Source organism: Dermacentor albipictus, unplaced genomic scaffold, assembly GCF_038994185.2.
Source record: "Dermacentor albipictus isolate Rhodes 1998 colony unplaced genomic scaffold, USDA_Dalb.pri_finalv2 scaffold_14, whole genome shotgun sequence".
NCBI lineage: Eukaryota > Metazoa > Arthropoda > Arachnida > Ixodida > Ixodidae > Dermacentor > Dermacentor albipictus.
Window position 1 is genome coordinate 552,087 of NW_027225568.1, and position 21,536 is coordinate 573,622.

At 47.1% G+C, this 21,536-nt stretch overlaps 1 protein-coding gene across 1 annotated transcript in view; it reads left to right on the plus strand.

Annotated features, from left to right (window-relative positions):
• Window positions 1-21,536, plus strand: part of LOC135914757 (cubilin-like) — a 294,278-nt gene that overhangs the window by 260,916 nt on the left and 11,826 nt on the right. The window contains exons 27-28 of the mRNA XM_065447679.1: window positions 935-1,081; window positions 8,472-8,729. Coding sequence (XP_065303751.1) covers window positions 935-1,081; window positions 8,472-8,729 — 405 coding nt within the window. The remainder of the gene's footprint in view (window positions 1-934; window positions 1,082-8,471; window positions 8,730-21,536) is intronic.

The window sequence follows — 21,536 nt, forward strand, 5'->3', positions numbered from 1 at the left end:
ATTGCTGGGACCACAGAAAAAGTGGTGCGCCGAACTGTCGACTTCGTTCCAATAACGGCCTATGCAGCCAGTTACGCAGCACGTCGGCATCGTCTGCTGATATTCTTAACAAACTCGGCGAAACATGCAAGCTAAAATTCGCTGTCAACAACGAACCACAGAATACACCAACGCTGCACCGCGTGCTTAATCCGGCCCGCCCGCGTAGCCGCCTAGTGAGGAAGTGAAGCCGGGGCCGGGCGCGACTGCAGCGCCACGAAGGCGCGGGCGGGTGGCGGTTCCGCGCAACAGCGCCGAGTTTTAAAACTGAAACTAGTCTAGTAACGTTGCCCCCGCCTTTACATACGCTACGCTAGTTACGGCCCAAACAAGTTTTAAATAATATTGCTTCCGAGTTCTTCCTAACATTTATTCACAATATCACTGAAGCAATAACTTCTACTACGCTTAAGTTTTACTTGTCATTTCCAATAACCACGTTAAAAAGGCAGTTAGAGGACACTGTACACTTCATTGTCATTTTTTTTACACTGAAGCATGGCTGCCTGTGCTCTTTCAAACGTCAATTGTCCCCGAGTTTTGCATCGCCTCGAGAGATGGCGCCACGCTGTGTGGTGCCTCCTCCAGCGATTTTCTTCTACCTGGGCAATGCGCTCTAAAAACCTGGCGTCATTCGCTCTTTGTCGTGTCACCTTCAGCCAGTTTTCTTCTAGCTGGGAAGCGTCCATATGGGATAGTGCACAGTATGATGTGGTGTGGCGTGGTGCGGTGTGGTGTGATGGTGTGTGCCGCTGCGAACATGCACTGCACCCATTTTAAGATTGTGACTATGCCACCACCAACCAGTCTGCTTTCTGGTTGCCATTTCATGCTTACATCTACTCTCGATTACGGGAGAGCCAGCAATATTGTTTTCTTTTTGTGTGCCTTGCAGAGAAGTTTTCCTTCTACCAACCCGAAACGGAGAAAGTGCTCGTGTTCCGCTCTGACCAGGGCAGCCCTCGCCAGGGCTTCTCCATCCGCATCCGCCAGGTCACTGACTGCGCCGGAGCCTCGTCTTGGATGCCCGGACAGGACAAAGGTATGCAAGCAGGGAGTCCTTCGCAAACATTTTTTTAGGCAATGTACAGAAAGTCTAGAGACGCTTTTCTGTGAAGCCTACAGATGGTACGTAGATAATCTGTAGAAATAAGGCCAGAAACATCGTCAACTGATCTCGAAAGACTCTCTTCAACAAGTGGTTAGAAATTCTTGGGACCACAATAGACCAAATAGGATAGCCTTATAGGTTAAGTAGTTCAAATGTGTTACCGTTCAGACGTGACTAATGGCATCTTCAGGTAGTCGTTTTTGAGCGCTCTAAAGCAATCCCAAATGGCCGAAGTTGTTCGGCTGCTTGAAAGGGGTGCTCCGGCTTCATTTGAATGATCGTTTCCACTCGCCGTGTTCCAGTTCATAGGCTGAAAAACACTCCCAGTGTTGCCATTGGAGCCAACCTAGAAATATAGTCGGTTCTCGGCCACGTAGTCCCATGCGTTTCTCTGGTTGCTTTGGTGAAGAGGGACCTTCGATCAAGGTGCTTTCGGTCAGTTTGTGCGCCACCATCGCCACCATGTTTCATGTCCAAATGCAGCTAGTGGTGGCAGCGTCAGCGCTGGCCCTATTGTCGGAAGTTTTCCTCAACTATCGCTTCCTCCCTTGCACTGCTCCGAATGGCAGCCGGCTGTCGGCGCAAGATATCTCACTTAGATCCAGAGTGGCTCCAGAATCAGTATGCACGGATTCGTATGACCACAGTGAGAATTCGAAAGTGCCATAATTGCACAACGATTTTTTTTAACCTTTACCCCGGATTTAGACAATGCCTTCTAGACAGCACACTGCAGGAGAACTTGGCTCCGCGATGTCATACTGTCTTGCCCGACTGCCATGGAATCTAATGGGGTCCTAAGTAAGCAAGCCGAGGTGATTTTGATGTCATCGCTTTCGTGACGCCGGGGCTTGGCAACGGAAAATTCGGCCGAAGTAGCATGACGTCTTAAAACAGAGTACACAGGCTTGCTACCTAGGAAGTGCTTGTTCTGGGCAAGATTACGGATCTCGACCACAGTTATCGTGTTCGGCATGGCGGATTTGATGAAGAGGCAGCTGGCAACAAAGTCATGACGAGTGATCACTGGCGGCCAGCATTCAAAAGGAACGGCTTGTAAGCTACATCGGCTAGGCTTCTCGTCCCCCGGCAAATGATGGCTGCTACTTACAAGCACTGCAAATTCTGCCATTTAATGCGCAAATGAATACCAGCACCGTGCACGTTGCACATTCGTGTCAACAGCACGTTTACTCGCTTACATTCAAAGTTCACTGACTTTTGCAGTCGGAAGCCAACGAGTGCTATAGAGGTTTCTTCGTTACACTATTGAAACGTATGTTCGTTACACTATTATAGTAACAGTTTAGGCAAAGGAAAATGGGTCGACAAAAGCATTTATAGTCTCGATGGGCTCTGCCACGGTGATATGAGGCTTCCACGATGCTATTTCTCTAGTCTCGCAGCCAGGATGCCATGAACCTGCTCTTTCGCCATCAATAATGGCTTATCACAAGCTTAAACACTGAAAGCAAATATCTGTCATCACTTAATATACTGCTTCAAACTAGCGTCCAGATGACGCGATTTCTCTCTTATGCACACATGAACTCCCTTTAATAGCTCTTTCTTCTGCTTTTCTACATCGTGCTGTAGATCTGTAAAGCGGGAAAGGTCGCAGACCGGCTGCGGCTAATAGACGAAGTTTTCCATTAATACACTCGCACCTTCCAGAGACTACTATATTGTGCAACTTTCGCGTAGCGATAACACAGCGTCAAAAATAATCAAATAACACGTGTTGATGCATTTTTACATTTTCTTTTACTCCGTCTCACGCCTACTTATCTGCAGTGTGTGCACAAGTAGAGTGTGCAATGTCCACCATGGCCAAGAAATTTTGAGACCATGATTATTATTAATATTATTTCTTCTAAAGGCTTGTCGTTACATATTATCTTGCCCGGCCGTTGCTATAGATGTACTGGGTTCAGCTAAGAGTTGATTGTTGGCCTGGTTGATTTTCCATAATTGAAGTACAGTCGAGTCCCATTAATATGAAGTTCACGAGGACCGCAATAAACTTCGAAATAAACGAACTTCTAATTAAGCACAAAACACGAAAACAGCACTTTATTAGTAGCGAAATCGAGTATTTTCTCTAAGAAAAATAGTCGGTCATCTTGTTCTGCTTCTTCTTGCCGAATCGTGCTGCTGAAAGCAAGTTCTGCAGGCTGTAGATATGGCGAAACACTTCTTCCTCGTTACCTTCAGCGCTCCAGCGAAGAAGCGCTCCACGAGAGCAAGCCCACAGCTGTATCGGCAGCCTTAGGTTGCGGCTCATCTTCAACATCATCGTCGCTTTCCTAGGTCACTTCCTGGGGCCGTATAATCTCCACAATGTCGTTATTCGTCAGTGCACCGTACGTTTCGGCCGTCTTGTCTACGGCGACGTAATCTTCAAGATTGACGTCCCCGAGAGCATCACCAAAATCAGTGCCGTCAAGCTCGCTTGTAGACGCTTCCTCCGATGAAATTGCAGAGGCATCCTGCGAAGAAGCTGCCACAAAACCGGAAGCCCTGAAACAGTTTGCGATTGTTGCTTCCTTCACACGATCTCATGCTCGCGCTAACATGTGGATGGCACTGAGCAGGCTCGTATTTTGCGGAGTTATTCATACACAAAATCATGTGCTCAAGGAGGTGCCGCCTGTACAGGACCTTAACATTCTTGATGTTGCCCTCAAAACAGGTGTTGTGTTTGCAGGCAAAACATCCTAGGCGTATTGCACTCAAGGCTGGCACATTCACGTGAGCACTGCAGTGATCCACAAGGAACAACACCTTGCGGTTTGAAGAAGCAAACTTGCGGTCCAATTTGGTTATCCAGCTCTTGAAGATTTTGGCCGTCATCCACGCTTTTTTGTTAAACTCATAGTCCACAGGCAGCGTCTTAATGCCTTTAAAACATCTCCGCTTGGCGGCTTTCCCGATCATAGGTAAGTGACATCGTTCCGTGCCAGTCATGTTTGCAGCGACCAGCACTGACGCCCTCTCCTTGCTGCTTTTGCCCCCAGCATAGTCGTCGTCCTTTAATGTCAGGGGCTTCGCTGGTAGAAGTCGATGAAAGAGTGCAGTCTCATCTGCATTGAAGATATCTTCTGGTTTGTATTCGCCGAGATATTCATGGAGCTTTTCGTCCCTCCACGTGGTGCATGTTTCCTGATTAACAGACGCTTTTTCACCACACATGCTCTTAAAAACCAGGTCATGGCGATCTTGAAAGCACGCCAGCCATCCACTTGACAAAACGAAGTCATCTATCCCCAACATTGCTGCAAGCGTTCGGTCTTTCATCGCAACGATGTCTCCGCTGAGAGGAAGTTTGTTGCTCCATTCCTCCCTAATTAAAACCGGTAGAGCCTTATCCAACTCTGGGTAAGCGCCGCTGCGCATTCACTTTCGTGACGTCTCGAACTTGTGGTTCTCAAATGTATCCATTATTGTGTACTTGTTCCTAATGAAGTTTCAGATCGCGTTCGGCTTGATCCCGTACTTCCGCGCGATGTCTAGTCTGGCGGCATCTCCCTTCTCAACTTCCTTCAAAACCTTGACTTTCGTTGCCATGGCTATCAACTGTGCGACAACGTACAGTCAATTCCGGAGCGTAGGATCACCCGTGGAACAACCTAGGCAACGAGCTACCCGCACAAAGGCGCTCGACCAGCACACGCCTCGACATACGCTGCGCTGCGCACGCTGCAAGCCTAATCTCGCACAATCTCGCCACTGCCAGTATGCAGTGCTGCGTGCACCTATGGCACACGCGTCGCCGGAGCAGATCGCGGAGGCCACGCGCGGCAGCTGCTTCGCCTCCCGCCGGAGCTGGTCGCGGAGGCCACGGCAGCCGTAGCAATGAATAATCGCGTCGCTCCAAGAAGGGCGGCGTTGCGGACGGCTGCGGTGGCGTTGGCACCAACGTGGAGCACGGAGCTGTTGTAGCACTTGAAAAGTTGCACGTTCTACCAAAGAATGACGGTCACCACGAGGATCCCGGCTGAAAATTAACTTCCAGTTAAACAATATTACTGAATGAGGACTTCGAAATATCGAGCGATTTCTTCTATAGGATTACATGCAAAGCTGATGGGAACAGCACTTCACTTGTAGTTAACCGAAAATTCTAATTAAGCGGCTTCGAATTGTCGGGAGTCGACTGCAGTAACTTGGCGCGATAACAACCACAGAGACAAGAAAGGTGGACAAAGACAAGCGCTTGTCTTTGTCCACCTTTCTTGTCTCTGTGGTTTTTATAACGCTAACTTACTACATAAATTAGGGCTTAGGTAATACCTGGAAATTTATTCTATATCAAGTGCGGGCGCCAACGTGGCCCTGACACGCATTTAAGAGGACGCTTTACCTCAGGTGCTCCTATCTAAATACATGTAGGAGGATTCCCTTTCCTCGGCAACCACTGCACTAAATTTGATGAGGTTTGTTGCATTTAAAAAATGAAACTTAAAATCTAGCGTGTGCTCATTTCTAATGTTTTATTTATGTCGTCAATCTTTTATTAAAAATTTGAAAAAATTATTTTCAGAAAACGAAACTATCGAGTTCACAACTCTGCAACCCAGCAATGCAAAATGATATCACAATTATGTCAATTGCATCTAACAATAATTTAAAGCAGACAAAATTGATATGCTACCCATGAATCTCTGAAATTTAGTAATATGAAAATACACCTTTTGCAGAACCCTTGTACACAACGTAACGAATTCACGTAAAATATAAATTAACATATTGAATTTGTGTGCTTTGAATTATGTAACGCCGTTTACAGAATTGTGATATCTCTTCTTCATGCAGAGCTATTAATTTGTGATTTGTGCTATTAACGTGGTGCTTCTATGTTTTTCAAACTTTCGAATTGGGCAAACTTTCGACTGTTGGGCTAGTTGGTCGTCCATATTTGAAGTTGTAGCTTAGCGGAAATAAAACCAGGGACACAAGGAGAAGCGCTACGCACAACTGTTTAATGGAAGGAAGGATAGTACATATATATATATATATATATATATATATATATATATATATATATATATATATATATATATATATATGTACTATCCTTCCTTCCATTAAACAGTTGCGCGTATATATATATATATATATATATATATATATATATATATATATATATATATATATCCTCTTGTCACGCATGCGCCTACCAAGCAGAAGAGAAGCCGGTACATGCACATCAAAGGCGGTTGCGCAAGAAGTTAAATTCGGCATCCAGTAATGTGATGGAAGGCTCACTCACACATCTATCTCTATTCTTGTTGATAAAGAAGGCCTCCAGAGCGAGCCCGGAAGAGGGGTTGCCGCTCCTGCCAAGAATAGTTGTCGCAGAAAATCGAGCGTCGCACCCACACGCGGTAACATGAGCCACTAAATGTGCGCCTTTATCCTCTTTTTTTTTCTTTAGTTTTTGCGCATGTTCCCTTAAATGGTCATTCACAGAACGCTCAGTTTGACCAATGTAGAGCTGCCCACAAGGGTCCAAGGGAATTGCATAAACAACCCCTCTGGAGCACTCAACAAAGGGCTTCTCATGCCTCGTGCGGCAGCCCCGCCTGCTCTTACAGCAAACTCGAGAACACAGCTTCGAAAGCTTGTTGGGCGCAGATAAAACCAGAGGAATACCATGACGGTTAGCAACCTTTTTAAGGTTGTGTGACACCTTGCGTACATAGGGAATAACCGATGGTCTTACCTTCGGTCGTTCGACCTCTGCACTCGCCTTTCGTGCTCCAAGCTTTACTTTTTGCATAAGAGACTCTACCATAGCATTGACAACCGTCAAAGGGAAACCAGCGGCCAATAGGCGCCCAACTTGGTTCGTAAAACTAGACCGCATTTATTGTGCGCACGATTACCGCAAAGCCGATTCCAAGCAAAGACTACCAACTGCTCGCTTCACTACTTTAGAGTGTGCGGAATCGTACGGCAGCAATTGCTTCATGGCTCGCGGTTGATATGACCAGCAGTCGTGTCGACCTTCAAAAGACAGTTTTAAATCTAAGAACTGCAGGCCTGTGTCGTCAGGAAGTTCATGGGTAAAAACAAGCCCTTGGCCTTGGTTGTTAAAAGCTTCTAAAATAAAAGCAGGGGGTGTAAAGTCACCCTTGTTGTTTAAAGGCACTAAAAAATCATCAAAATACCTAAAAACTTTTAAAACCTGCCCCCCACTAAAAACCTCCTCTAAGGACCTATCAACAAAAGACAAAAAATGTCGCACAACATAGGAGCAACACAAGACCAAATACACACTCCCCGGCGTTGCAGATATGGCTGCTCGTTGTAAAGAATAAAAGTCACACTTAAATAAAACTCGAGCAATGTTAAAAAGCTGTCCACTGAATGCACTATATAGTGAAATATATGCACTATCCTTCCTTCCATTAAACAGTTGTGAGTAGCGCTTATCCTTGTCTGTCTTCCCTGTCTCCGTGGTTTTATTTGCGCTAAGCTACTACTTCAAATTTTGGAGATATATTTAACAAGATGCAGGCCCTAAATCGAAATTCTGCTTCCACTAGAATTTAACTTACTCTCTCAAATGCAACAAATTTCATTAGAATCGGTCCAGGGGTTATCTCAGAAAAGCGTCTCTGCATTTTACACGCATCTAAATAGGCCACGTCGGAGTTGGGCTTGAGCTAAAGCTTCCTCATAACGGATACATTCTATACGTATATTCCTATGAAGCCTACAGTGGATGTTCAGTAGGAACATTACAAGTATAGGCAGTGCGTGCACTTGTAGCATTTCTTGAAGAAATGTTATTCTCGAAAAATTATTTGGTATTTACGAATGACTTCAATTATATTGCTCTCTGTATCTCTTTAAGACCTATTCAAGCACATGCATCTTCTGTTGGTCATTGATTGCATTACTGACCAGGGCCGACTGATCTCAGAGTTGTTTTCGTGCAAGTTCGACGTGTATACAGTGTTTTGTGGGTTACTTTTGGTGCGGGCGCTTCTCCTTGTCAACTCAAGCTGTTTCTATGTTGTTGCATCTTTTTTTCTCATAGTGCCACGTGCGCTCTGCTGCGGCAGCTGTCTCGAGACTCGTTTTGTGAAAGTGAGAGTTCATAGAATACTTCCACTAACTTTGCTCTAATTGCGTTTAGTATTTTGCCATGTATTACATACTTTACTGATTGTTCCTATTTCTCACATGTTGGAGCAGCCGAGTAGCCGGTGTCTCTGAGAGGCACCAACATCTGCTTACATATATTTAATTTTGTTGAACAAGGCCGGAGAAATACAAACACTTATATGACGGGCATGTGTCATTTCTGCAGTGCCCCCCGTGCCGCCAAACCCTTTGTGCGACTACTGCCAGCGGGAGCCCCGTGGCCAGCTGTCTAGTCCAAACTACCCGCAGCCATACGGACCCAATGCGCGCTGCACATACCGGCTGGAGCCCGTGCCTGGCCACTGCCACGTGGAGATGTACTTTCACCACTTCGACGTCGAGAGCTCGCCGGGCTGCATGAAGGACTACCTCGAGGTGGACAAGACGCAACGGCATTGTGGCAACGACCTCAACAAGGCCATCCGTGAGTGCACCCAATTCACACGAGGTTTAGCAGTTGCTACGCTGATTTTACCGGCCATGCCAATAAATTTAGTAAGGGTTTCAGAAAGTTGTAATTCAGACCCAGGCACAGCCGGCTTTTAGATAAATATGTGCGCTTAACTTGACTCGTTCGCACAATAGGTGTGCCAGTGTTGTTGCCTTTGCTTTAAGGTAGGCATCTAGACGCATACATAAATGTCCGACCTCTTGAAAGAACAACACGGCAAATTTACCATAGACGTGTCACCATCGATGAGCTCTCTGCTTTAACATAGTAGCACAGTATGAGATGAAAATATATAGGGAAAGATTAGTAGCAGATGGCTGCATTTTCTTTATCGGCTACCTTGCTCGGATTGCAGATGAGCCCACCTGTGATTCAAGTTAAAATGCCTATATTACCTTAAAGCGACCCTAAAACACTTCTTGAACATAGTAAGTAAGCGTTGCCAATCGGCGCAAGAAACTCTTGTGAACATTTGAGCGGAGTATAATTGTACTGCATGCAGCAGGGAATTTATAATCTCGCGTCGAAAACGGCGAAAAATAGCTTGCTCTCGCTTGCACATGCAGCATCATCCCAAGCAGCTGGATTCAACAACAGCTATTAGCTGATTTCGTGATCGCGAGAACATTCTCAGTAATACATATTTCTTAAGTTTGAGTTGAATAAATTGAGCATTTGTATATCCACGATCTCAAAAAGACAAATCATTTCAGCTGTGCACTGCCTGCGTGCACACGGCATTTGTGCTTAGCTGCGATTTCTGTGCATGAACTACTATATGACAGCTGCCTGCTGTGTCTACCGCAGCACCCCGTCTGCCGCAGTACCCCGTCTACTGCAGCCACGACGGGGTGCTGCGACGAGCCCTTTCGCCGTAGTGTCCTTCTATATGCTGCCAAAGGAAGCAGAGTAGCGCATACTTTTGCATTTTTATTTCAAAGCTATGCGGTAAAGTCACCTACTGCACGCAGGAGGCGAACTTAGAACAATGTGTTTGCGCTTCTGCCGCCATAATGTATTAATCCGAAGCATTTTTTGCCTACTTTAGGCACCTTGAGTCAGTATGTCTGTCTGTCCTCTTAAGCCGTAGTAACCCCCTCAGGTACAGAAGAAAACGCGGGACGGAAAATTTGATGCGATGTTTGTCGTTTATTTTGGCCTTCCAAACAACAAAAGTCTAACGAATAAGATAACTGTTACGCATAAGTTATAGGTTGGAACACATATGTCCCTCTATACCTTAAGGGAGCCAACTCGCTCAAGCAGTGGTTGCCACTTCTTTGCGGTATAAAAATCCAGAAAACAATTTCTTGCTGCCGTAAAGCACAAAGGAACTGCACAAACTGAAGCAGCAATTGAACGTGAGGTTTGAATCTGACTTTGCGCAATTTACGCAGTGCAAGCGAGAGTCACCTTTGACTATTTGGCCGTGGTGCTGTCTAGCCTCGTTGCCAACTAGAAATGCTGCCAATCAGAGAGCGTGCCACAGCCTGTCGAAGCTAAAGCGAGGCCATAACAGGAATATTAGTTTTCTGCTTGCAGCTTCATGTAGCAAATGTAGGCATTGTTGACAACGGTGTCCAGAAGATCAAAAGATACTCTAAGGTAGTAAGTACTTAATCTTGGAGCGCTGGTCCACTTCGTAGGTAACTTTCTTTTGGTCCATAAGGTCAAGCCCGCCCATGAATTTTTATTGTATTTTGAAACTAAGGGACAACGGAAATAAATTTTTTCTTTTCCTTCCGAGCGCATCGCAGCTGCACAAGCACGTTTCCGGCCGGCGATACCAAGTTTCCTAACAATATACTTGTCCGGTTATCTATCCATTAGACGCAGGCAATACCGTTAGCACTAAATGATGCACAATGTTACCTCTTTTCATTTCTTTGTCACTCGGAAAATTGCTGGGCATACCCTTCCGGTTCGCGCGCATGGTTCCCTAGGCCTTGATGCCGCGCTCGGAAAGCTCCACTTGCAAGGCTGGGGAACTTAAAAAATTGTAGAAGAGAACATCACAGCCTAGGCCTTTCAGGTCATCTGTGAGCTGGGGCACAACTGACCCTCCAAGCCCCATGGCAGTGCTTTCGCTCTTCTTCCCAGTGTACATGTCGCACTGAAACAAATATCCTGTCTCTGAGTCACAACGGCACCACATCCTAAAGCGCCAGCGAATAGTTTTTTTTATTGTATTGTTTTATGATGTTTTGGCCTTCGAATTTGATCATGTGCTCATCGGCAGACTGCTGCTTTGTCGGAGAAAGCGCAGCTTGAAACGCCTCTTTGCAATGATCGATAAGAGGCCGCACATTATAGGCCCTGTCAAAGTTGGGCTCCTCTCTACATGGCTGAGACTCGTCTGAAAAATGCAGAGTGCTGCGAAGCTGCTCAAAGTGGTGAAGAAGCATCATACTGGGAACGAACGCACACCCAAGGTCAGGCAGCATTGACCAAGAGTTTCTGAAAGGCGGCAACACGTGGTGACTCATTACTAAGTTAACTCCCAGAAACGCTTTCATTTCTTCGTTTGTTAATGTGAAACCAGTTCCATTTTGTTGTGAGCAACGAATGCTCTCTCTCACAGGTACGTCGGAGACCAGTGCATCAAAGTTTATCACTGCTGAAAAAATCTGAATTGGTGTCACAACGCTTTGTTCATCTTTGTCTGGTATACATCGCACTAACCCGTACTCCATTCCAACGTAATTTGTGAAACTGTTAGCTCTGTAGGACTTTTTCTACATGATTTCCTTTGCGGCTTTAGCCGCACGCACGTCAGTAGATCTGATGGGCACTGTAGTTGTCAGGAGAGATGCTGTGCACCTGATGCGTTTACTTGGACATTTGAAGGCCGGGTTTGTCTGGTTGTTCAATGTCAATCTCTGCCTCAACGTTATGCACGTCTTCGTCCAAAAATTCCAAATCTTCACCGGCAAGTTGTAATGCGGTTTTGTCATCGCTGTCATCAGCGAACAAGATTGGGTAGATCTCTTCCTCTTACACTAGAAATTTGCACCATTTAGTAGCTATCCTCCTGCGAGCCAAAAGCTGTGTTTAGGAAAGTTAAGAGGGCTAACTCACGGAAACGCACAAAAAAAGACAAAAATGCGATCCAATTTTTTTCGCAGCTCTTGCGACGGCAATATAGTACCAGCGGCGTTCACGCCAGTGCATTCAAAGCAGAACCGAAGTTTCGTCACCGTACAATGGAACACATGTGCCCCAAGCAAATTTTTCTCCAATTAAAGTCTGATGCACGCTTATTTAAACATTGCTTCTGTTATCTTGGTAATTATAAAGTCTAACGAAAGTATTTCGATCTGATTTTGATCGATAACACACGGCAGATTAAAGAAATTGCACTTACTTTTCTGTGTGAAAAATGCTGCATTCCGGCTTCAGAGTCACCCCTTTCGGCGGAATTTCCGTGCCAGTGATGCTAATGGAAATGTAATTTTCTGCTATAGCCAGCCCAAGAGAAATGCATGCAGAAGTTAAATGCTCATCCACGCCGTAATCCCTTAGATACGCCGGTTTTAGTTATGGGGACATGTGTGCCCCATGCACCTCAAAGCGTTGACTAAATCAGCATTGACTGGATTTAATCATAATATCCATGGCATGATGACAAGGACTTGCATGACATGTTATGACGTGTATGCATGACACAACTTGTATATTACGACGTAAATAACATTACATGTATATCATGACACGAACGACATTCCTATCATGGCATGACTTGTATGAACGACGATATAAATGATGGGCATTTTTATCAAGTTATTTATGTCGCATCATTCATATCATATCATGTATTGCTATCGTTGGCCACAAGGTATGCAATCGTGGTCGTGCATGCCATCGTGCATGCCTCTTGAGTATGGTGAAAAGACATTCCGCGGGTAGCATACGTTGTTCTGAGCATCTCAGCCAAGATTGCACTCGTGCGCGGTGCGTGGGGTCCACAAGCGGAGCACGAAGTCATCTTTTTCTTAAACACTCCCTTTTCAATCAGTCATCTCAACACCCTTTTCGTGGCTGCCGGCAGCTGCTATACTTTGTCATATGTCATATCATATGTCATAGTCAAAGGTAAATATCGCGTTGGAGTATCGACGCTCGTACTTGGTCTTTTGTTAAATATTGTTACAGGGATGTTGGGAGTATAGAAAGACTGTATTTAAAATATATACACAAGCAGAGTCAGTGTAGTTAAAGATGGCTGACCAGCAACAACACGCAGCCCCCCCCCCCCCCCCTTGCCAGCGTCTCCGATCTTCTCCCTTCTTCTTCATTTATACTTCTGTAACAGGACCCTTGAATGCTGAAGCGCCGTCAAGGCGCATGGTAAGCGAAGAATTGCGAGCGAAGTATGGCTTCAGCCGCGAAACGTGCACGATGTCAACAGGCATCGGGAGTTGAGGATGGATCAAACTGCGACGGTGAAATCTCGTAATTGACATTAACTTGACGTAGGACTTCATAAGGTCCTGTGTAGCGAGAGAGAAGCTTCTGGGAGAGGCCGACCCGACTACATGGTGACCGAAGCAGCACCCAAGCACCTGGGGCGAAGTGAACATCGCGATGGCACCGGTCGTAACGCTCTTTTTGCAGATGCTGGGAGGCTAATAATCGAGATCGGGCAACTTGCCGTGCCATGTGAGCACGATAGATGACCTCACGAGCGTACTCAGTGGCAACGTGTGGCACAGAAGGTAGGATGGTGTCAAAGGGCGAAATGGGGTCGCGACCACACAAAAGCTAAAGGGATAAATATCTGCGGTGTCATGTTGGGACGAGTTATACGCGAATGTCGGGTAGGCCAGCGTGATATCCCAGTCGCGGTGAAAGGTGATCGTTGGAGACGTACTACGTCGACAGCACCTCTGCGAGTGTTTGGTTGAGACGTTCTGTAAGACCGTTCGTTTTTGGGTAGTAGGCGGTGGACAGCTTGTGCTCAGTGGCACAACTGCGGAGGAGGTCGTCGACAACTCTAGAAATGAACGAGCGGCCGCGGTCTGTAAGTAACTGTCGAGGTGCACCGTTAAGTATGGACAGCTGGGCTAGTTGGTTGTGATTGGCATTATGAAACACTGTTCCAGCGCATGATTGAACACGGACGAGAAGAGAAGGACAACACAAACGCCGGACTTCAACTAAATTTTATTCGCGAAAACAGGGCTTTATGAGCATAAGGGGAGAAGGGAGTTAGGGGGGGGGGGGGCGTTGTTAGCGCACCGGACCACCCCAAAAATTTTTCTTTGGTACAGGTGACAATCATCAGAGGCTTCGAAACCAAAAGAAAAAGTGAAAAGAATAAAAGCGAAAAGGTGAAAAAAACTTTTTTTTTCTCCCATCACTCAAGTACAATCTTTCTCATCTCCCACCTTACCTAGCAGAATCGACACACAAGTTTGCCCTGAAATAATCACGTTCTTTTTCCCGAGCACAACAGGTAGAGCACTGACGCAGTAATCGTTTTCTTTAGATATACAAAAGGCTTTAAGACCGGTGGAAAATTGCCGGCACCGGGTCCACCGGTGCCGGTCTTTTCCACCGGTCTTAAAAAAAAATCCGCGTGTTGATAAAATTGCATAAACAGGCATGGAGTGCGGCCTGATCCCGGTGACCAGAACCGGTAATGCACTCCCTCACCAGAGCAGGATTGGCCACCCTGGTGCAGTACTTGGCCACAACCTCCTATATGAACAACACAATCAAACCCCGGCCCTCAGTCCCCAGCAGCTGTGAAGCAACTGACCACGGCGGCGGTCAGACCTGCAACGCAGCAGAGGGTGCTAAGAATCATTATTCAAAAGACTAGCGCAATATAGCAGGAACAAAGGCAGAGAAGACGACAGGACGTCCCTTTGTCCCTGCTATATTGCGCTAGTCTTTTGAATAATGATGATACACCAACTAGCCCAGCTTTCTGCTTTGATTGCTAAGAATCACTGGCTCCGGACAGGCCGCCATTGGAATATGAACCTGGCAACGTTTAACGCTAGAACGTTATGTAGTGAGGTGAGCCTAGCAGTGCTATTGGAGGAATTAGAGGGCAGTAAATGGGATATAATAGGGCTCAGTGAAGTTAGGATGCCAAAACAAGCATATACAGTGCTAAAAAGCGGGCATGTCCTGTGCTACCGGAGCTTAGCAGAGCGACGAACACTAGGAGTCGGATTCCTGATAAATAAGAATATAGCTGGTAACATACAGGAATTCTATAGCATTAACGAGAGGGTGGTAGGTCTTGTTGTGAAACTTAATAAGAGGTACAAAATGAAGATTGTACAGGTCCACGCCCCTACATCCAGTCATGATGATCAGGAAGTCGAAAGCTTCTATGAAGACTTGGAATCGGCGATGGGTAGAGTGAAAACTAAATACACCATACTAATGGGCGACTTTACTGCCAAGGTAGGCAAGAAGCAGGCTGGAGACAAGGCAGTAGGGGAATATGGCATAGGCACTAGGAATATCAGGGGAGAGTTATTAGTAGAGTTTGCGGAACAGAATAATATGAAGATAATGAATACCTTCTTCCGCAAGCGGGATAGCCGAAAGTGGACGTGGAGGAGCCCGAACGGTGAGACTAGAAATGAAATAGACTTCATACTCTGCGCTAACCCTGGTATCATACAAGATGTGGACGTGCTCGGCAAGGTGCGCTGCAGTGACCACAGGATGGTAAGAACTCGAATTATCCTAGACCTGAGGAGGGAACGGAATAAACAGGTACATAAGAAGCCGATCAATGAGTTAGCGGTAAGAGGGAAAATAGAGGAATTCCAGATCAAGCTACAGAACAGGTATTCGTCTTTAACTCGGGAAGAGGACCTTAGTGTTGAAGCAATGAACGACAATCTTGTGGGCATCATTAAGGAGTGTGCAATGGAAGTCGGTGGGAACTCCGTTAGGCAGGATACCAGTAAACTATCGCAGGAGACGAAAGATCTGATCAAGAAACGCCAATGTATGAAAGCCTCTAACCCTAAAGCTAGAATAGAACTGGCAGAACTTTCGAAGTTAATCAACAAGCGTAAGACAGCTGACATAAGGAAGTATAATATGGATAGAATTGAACACGCTCTCAGGAACGGAGGAAGCCTAAAAACAGTGAAGAAGAAACTAGGAATTGGCAAGAATCAGATGCATGCGTTAAGAGACAAAGCCGGCAATATCATTACTAATATGGATGAGATAGTTCATGTGGCTGAGGAGTTCTATAGATATTTATACAGTACCAGTGGCACCCACGACGATAATGAAAGAGAAAATTGTCTAGAGAAATTCGAAATCCCACAGGTAACGCCGGAAGAAGTAAAGAAAGCCTTGGGAGATATGCAAAGCGGCAAGGCAGGTGGGGAGGATCAGGTAACAGCAGATTTGTTGAAGGATCGTGGGCATATTGTTCTAGAGAAACTGGCCACCCTGTATGCGCAATGCCTCATGACGTCGAGCGTACCGGAATCTTGGAAAAACGCTAACATAATGCTAATCCATAAGAAAGGGGACGCCAAAGACTTGAAAAATTATAGAGCGATCAGCTTACTGTCCCTTTCCTACAAACTATTTAGTAAGGTAATCGCAAATAGAATCAGGAACACCTTAGACTTCTGTCAAGCAAAGGACCCGGCAGGATTCCGTAAAGGCTACTCAACAATAGATCATATTCACACAATTAATCAGGTGATAGAGAAATGTGCGGAATATAACTAACCCTTACATATAGCTTTCATTGATTACGAGAAAGCGTTTGATTCTGTCGAAACCTCAGCAGTCATGGAGGCATTACGGAACCAGGGCGTAGATGAGGCGTATGTAAAAATACTGAAAGATATCTATAGTGGCTCCACAGCCACCATAGTCCTCCATAAAGAGAGCAACAAAATCCCAATAAAGAAAGGCGTCAGGCAGGGAGATACAATCTCGCCAATGCTATTCACAGCGTGTTTACAGGAGGTATTCAGAGACCTGGATTGGGAAGAATTGGGGATAAAAGTTAATGGAGAATACCTTAGTAACTTGCGATTCGCTGATGATATTGCCTTGCTTAGTAACTCAGAGGACCTATTGCAATGCATGCTCAATGTCCTGGAGAGGCAAAGCAGAAGAGTGGGTCTAAAAATTAATCTGCAGAAAACTAAAGTAATGTTTAACAGTCTCGGAAGAGAACAGCAATTTACAATTGGTAGCGAGGCACTGGAAGTAGTAAGGGAATACATCTACTTAGGGCAGGTAGTGACGGCGGATCCGGATCGTCAGACGGAAATAATCAGAAGAATCAGGGAAGGGAAGCGTAGCAGGGGGCGGCAGAAAGTTAGGTGGGTGGATGAGATTAAGAAGTTTGCAGGGACGGCATGGCCACAATTAGTACATGACCGGGGTTGTTGGAGAAATATGGGAGAGGCCTTTGCCCTGCAGTGGGCGTAACCAGGCTGATGATGATGATGATGACAAAAGGCTTCAAAAATTTCCCGGTTTTTCTGATTGCTGAATTTGCGCAACACACGTGTTCGTTCGAAAAACGCCTTCAATGCTGGCTTGTGCGAGAAACGGCGAATGTGGTCGGTTAAAGGACCAGCGCCACTTAGTGGAGTAGCATTCCTGCGATGCTCTAGCAGGCGTTCATTCAGATGGTGACCGGTTTGGCCAATATAGCATTTCCCACAGGTGAAGGGAATACTATACTCAACACCAATGTCACATTCAACAAGGGCTTTGGTTTCTTTTACTTTGCAGGCTGGGTTCTTTTTGGATTCGTTTACAAGGCGACACATTCGTCCCAGTTGTTTTGGTGCTGAAAACACAACATGCACCCCGCACCTGTTGCCAACTTTCTTTAGGCTGCGCGAAACCTGGTTTGCCAATAGGCAATACGGCAGGGTGCTGTAGCGGGCGGGCGTCGTTTTTGTGCCTGCGCCTCCCACCAGTTTAAACCTTTCGAGTCTGGCTCTCTACCACCGAGGCAACGATTTCTCCGTGGAACCCAGTCTTCTCCAGACGCCTTAGCTGGGCTTCGATGCTCTAGCGAACTTGACGTGCGCAGGACTTTTCTAGAGCAGAGCGGATGCAGTTTTTTGCAGTAGCTCTTTTTACGATCTTACAGTGGGCCAATTGATAATTAAGAATTTTTTTTTCGACCGTGGCTTGTACTGCCAGCACACGCGTGCTTCGTGAAAGATAAGACACACATCAAGTTACTGGATCCGACCACCCTGCGGCTGTTCGTGCGTGAACTTCATTCCAAAGGCGTTGCTAGCAAAAATATCGAGAATGCTCATCGTACTATTACGATATTATCGGGAGATACTCACGAGACGAGCCGACGCGAGAACGACGATGAAGTGTGTCTGTGCTTTGGCGCGGGCGAGTGTCGGCCTGGCTGTCCGGCTCCAGTGTAAATAGCCTGTAAATAGCCTCTTTCATCTGTGTCTTTCTACACGTAACATTCTGGTGGAAGTTAGCGATCCCCGTCCTCACCACGGAACTCCGAAGTGGTCTGTACAACGAGCTTATCACCATGCCTCCCAGTGACGAGACCGCCTCTGCAACGGCTTCGGCTTGTCCAACTGCTCCAATCCTCACGGTTTACCAACATCGCCACCCTGGTGTGTTCTCTGACCTGGAGGGACAGGACGTTGACGACTGGATCAAGCTCTATAAACACGCCAGTGCTAATAATAGGAGGCACCCAAAAATTATGCTCGCCAATGTCATTTTTTATCTCGGCGGCACCCCACGCGTGTGGCACTAAACGCATGACGACGAGATAACCAGTGCGGACAGTTTCAAAGAAAAGCTACGGACACTGTTCGGCGACTCCATTGGCCGCAAGTTGCCGCGAGAAAGGCTCTTGCTTCTCGTGCTCAGACATCTACAGAGCCGTATGTTTCATGCATCCTCGAAGTCTTGGCTCTGCGCTGCAAAGCTGATGATGCTATGTCTGAAGCAGATAAAGTGTCACATGTTCTAAAAGGTATCGCCGACGACGCTTTCAATTTGCTTGTTTTCGGCAGCGTCTCGACTCTCGACGCCATCATGAAGGAATGCCGTCGCCTTGAACAAGCTAGGAGCCGCCACTTCACACATCAAGCGGCTACCCAACACTGCTGCCACGTGGACATGTGAGGGTCGACCGCGTCAAACCACCACCTGTGATAACGTAACCCGTATTGTTCGCCGCAAGCTCGAGGCCGCCTGTTCGCCAGCTTTTCCCACGACGCCTCCCGATCCGCCAGCAGTCACGATTGCGATGATTCAGGCCGTACTCAGACAAGAATTTGAGAACATGTCTCTGAACTCCGTGTGTTCAGCGTCTCAACCCAGCGTTCCCCAGTTCTCTACCGGCCCTCCTCGTCCCCGGCAGTCCTTTTCTGCCACATCTCGCCTTAACCCATCCGAAGGGTGTACCCCTGATGACAGGCTGATCTGCTTCCATTGCTGTCGCATCGGCCACTTCGCTCGTCACTGCCGCAACCGATGGCCACCACCTCCTCGGATATACGCCGCTACTTATTCCCGCACTTTTGGACCTTCTATTCTCTATGCCACCCGCCATGGACCCAATGCAGCTGATGCCACTCTCCGAACCTTCGCTACAGCCGCTTGCCCTCACCTCGACGCCATCAGTCTCGTTCGCCCCAACCCCGCCGCTTCTCTTCGCCGCCCATCGCCTCCCGGACCCAGCCGAAAAACTAGGCACTGCAGCTTCTGGAGGTGAAGCTGCGTTGTCGACCCTGCCCTCAAATCCTCTGCTCACGTTACCTACGAACCAAAACCTGCTTGACGTTGAGGGCTATCCTGTCACTGCATTCATCGATACGCGCACATCTTTCTATTATGAGTGCTGCCTTCCGACGACGACTGAACAAGCTCCTCACCCCAGCGTCGGCACGCGTCGTCCGCGTTGCGGATGGTGGTACTGTCCCTATCGTCGGCATGTGTATGGCGCATGTCAGCATCGCCGGCCTCCACACCCCTGTCCTCTTCACCATGATTGCTCATTGCCCCCACGACCTAATTCTCGGCCTCGACTTTCTCTCCGCGCATTCTGCTCTTATTGACTGCTCTGCCAGTACCCTTCGCCTTGAGTTCCCGCTTCTCGCAGAACCTTTGGACGCACCCCAGTGCGGCTTACGCCCCACCGGCTTTCTTCACCTGCCGCCAAAATCAATAGCCTTTATTGAACAGTTGTCTTACCCACCAGTTCATGATGGCGAGTAGCTCGTCACTCCTCTGCCCGACATTCCACTACTGTATGACGTTACCGTGCCTCACCGTATACCGACTATTACTGCAAACCACACTGGCATACCTATCTTTAACTTTGGATTGGTAAAGCGAATTCTACCGCAAGGCATTTGATTTGCCAACGTTGATTGTCTCGGCGTCCATCACGTGGCAGCGTTATCAACCGATGCTTCTTGCGAGCTTAGCAGGCCCGTCGCGCCAGCCTCGGGCGTCGATCCCAACATAAAGGAAAAGGTTGTGACGGGCCTGACCTCTGCGCAGGCTGAAGACCTTTGCCATGTATTATCGTCGTACAGAGATATTTTCGACTTCGACTATCGACCTTTAGGCCGGACGCTCGCGGTCAAGCATCGGATTCTTAATGGCGATGCTACGCCTATTCACCGACGACCGTATCGAGTTTCTGCTTCGGAACGCCGAGAAATTCAAAGTGAAGTAAACAAAGTGCAAGATAAAAACATCATGGAGCCTTCTTCAAGTCCCTGGGCGTCACCTGTGGCGTTGGTTAAGAAGGACGGCACATGGCGCTTGTGTGCAGACTACCGTCATCTGAACCACATAACTAAGAAGGATGTCTACCCGCTCCCACGTATAGACGGCGCCCTTGACTTCCTCCACGATTCCAGCTATTTCTCTTGTATTGATCTTCGTTCTGGATACTGGCAGATTGCTGTTGACGATATGGACAGAGAAAAAACCACGTTCATCACACCTGATGGCCTATACCAATTTAATGTAATGCCGTTTTGATTATGCAACGCCCCTGCCACCTTTGAGCGTATGATGGACTCCTTGCTCCAAGCTTTCAATTGGTCCACATGCCGCAGCTACCTTGACGACGTCATCGTCTTCTCACCAACGTTCGACACTCACCTTGAGCGTCTAACAACTATACTTGATGTATTTCGAAAGGCGAAGCTGCAACTTAACTCGTCCAAATGTCGTTTTGGCCACCACCAAATTACTCTTCTGGGCTATCTCGTTGATGCTTCCGGAGTACAGCCTGATCCCGACAAAAATCGTGCTGTCCGAGACTTTCCGGTTCCGAAGACAGCCGCATACGTCCGTAGTTTTGTAGGGCTATATATGCTCGTACTTCCTTCGATTTTTTTTAATTTTTTGCGACGATTGCTAGACCCCTCACTAATCCTTCGAAGAAAGGCGGACAATTCTCGTGGGGCATTTCAGAAGCCGCCGCCTTCTCTCGTCTCGTCACTCTTCTAGCCTCACCACCCATTCTCGCCCACTTCGACCCTGATGCCCCTACAGAATTGCGTACATATTCCAGCGCTCATGGCGTAGGTGCCGTCTTAGCCCAGCGTCAACGTGGCCAGAATCGCGTTTTTGCTTATGCGAGCCGCCTCCCAGCACCATATCGGAGCGCAACAATTCCATTACGGAACGAGAATGCCTTGCTGTTGTCTGGGCGGTTGCGAAGTTCCGTCCTTACCTTTACGGTCACCCTTTTTCCGTAGTCACTGACCATCATGCTCTCTTCTGGCTCTCATCGCTAAAATATCCTAC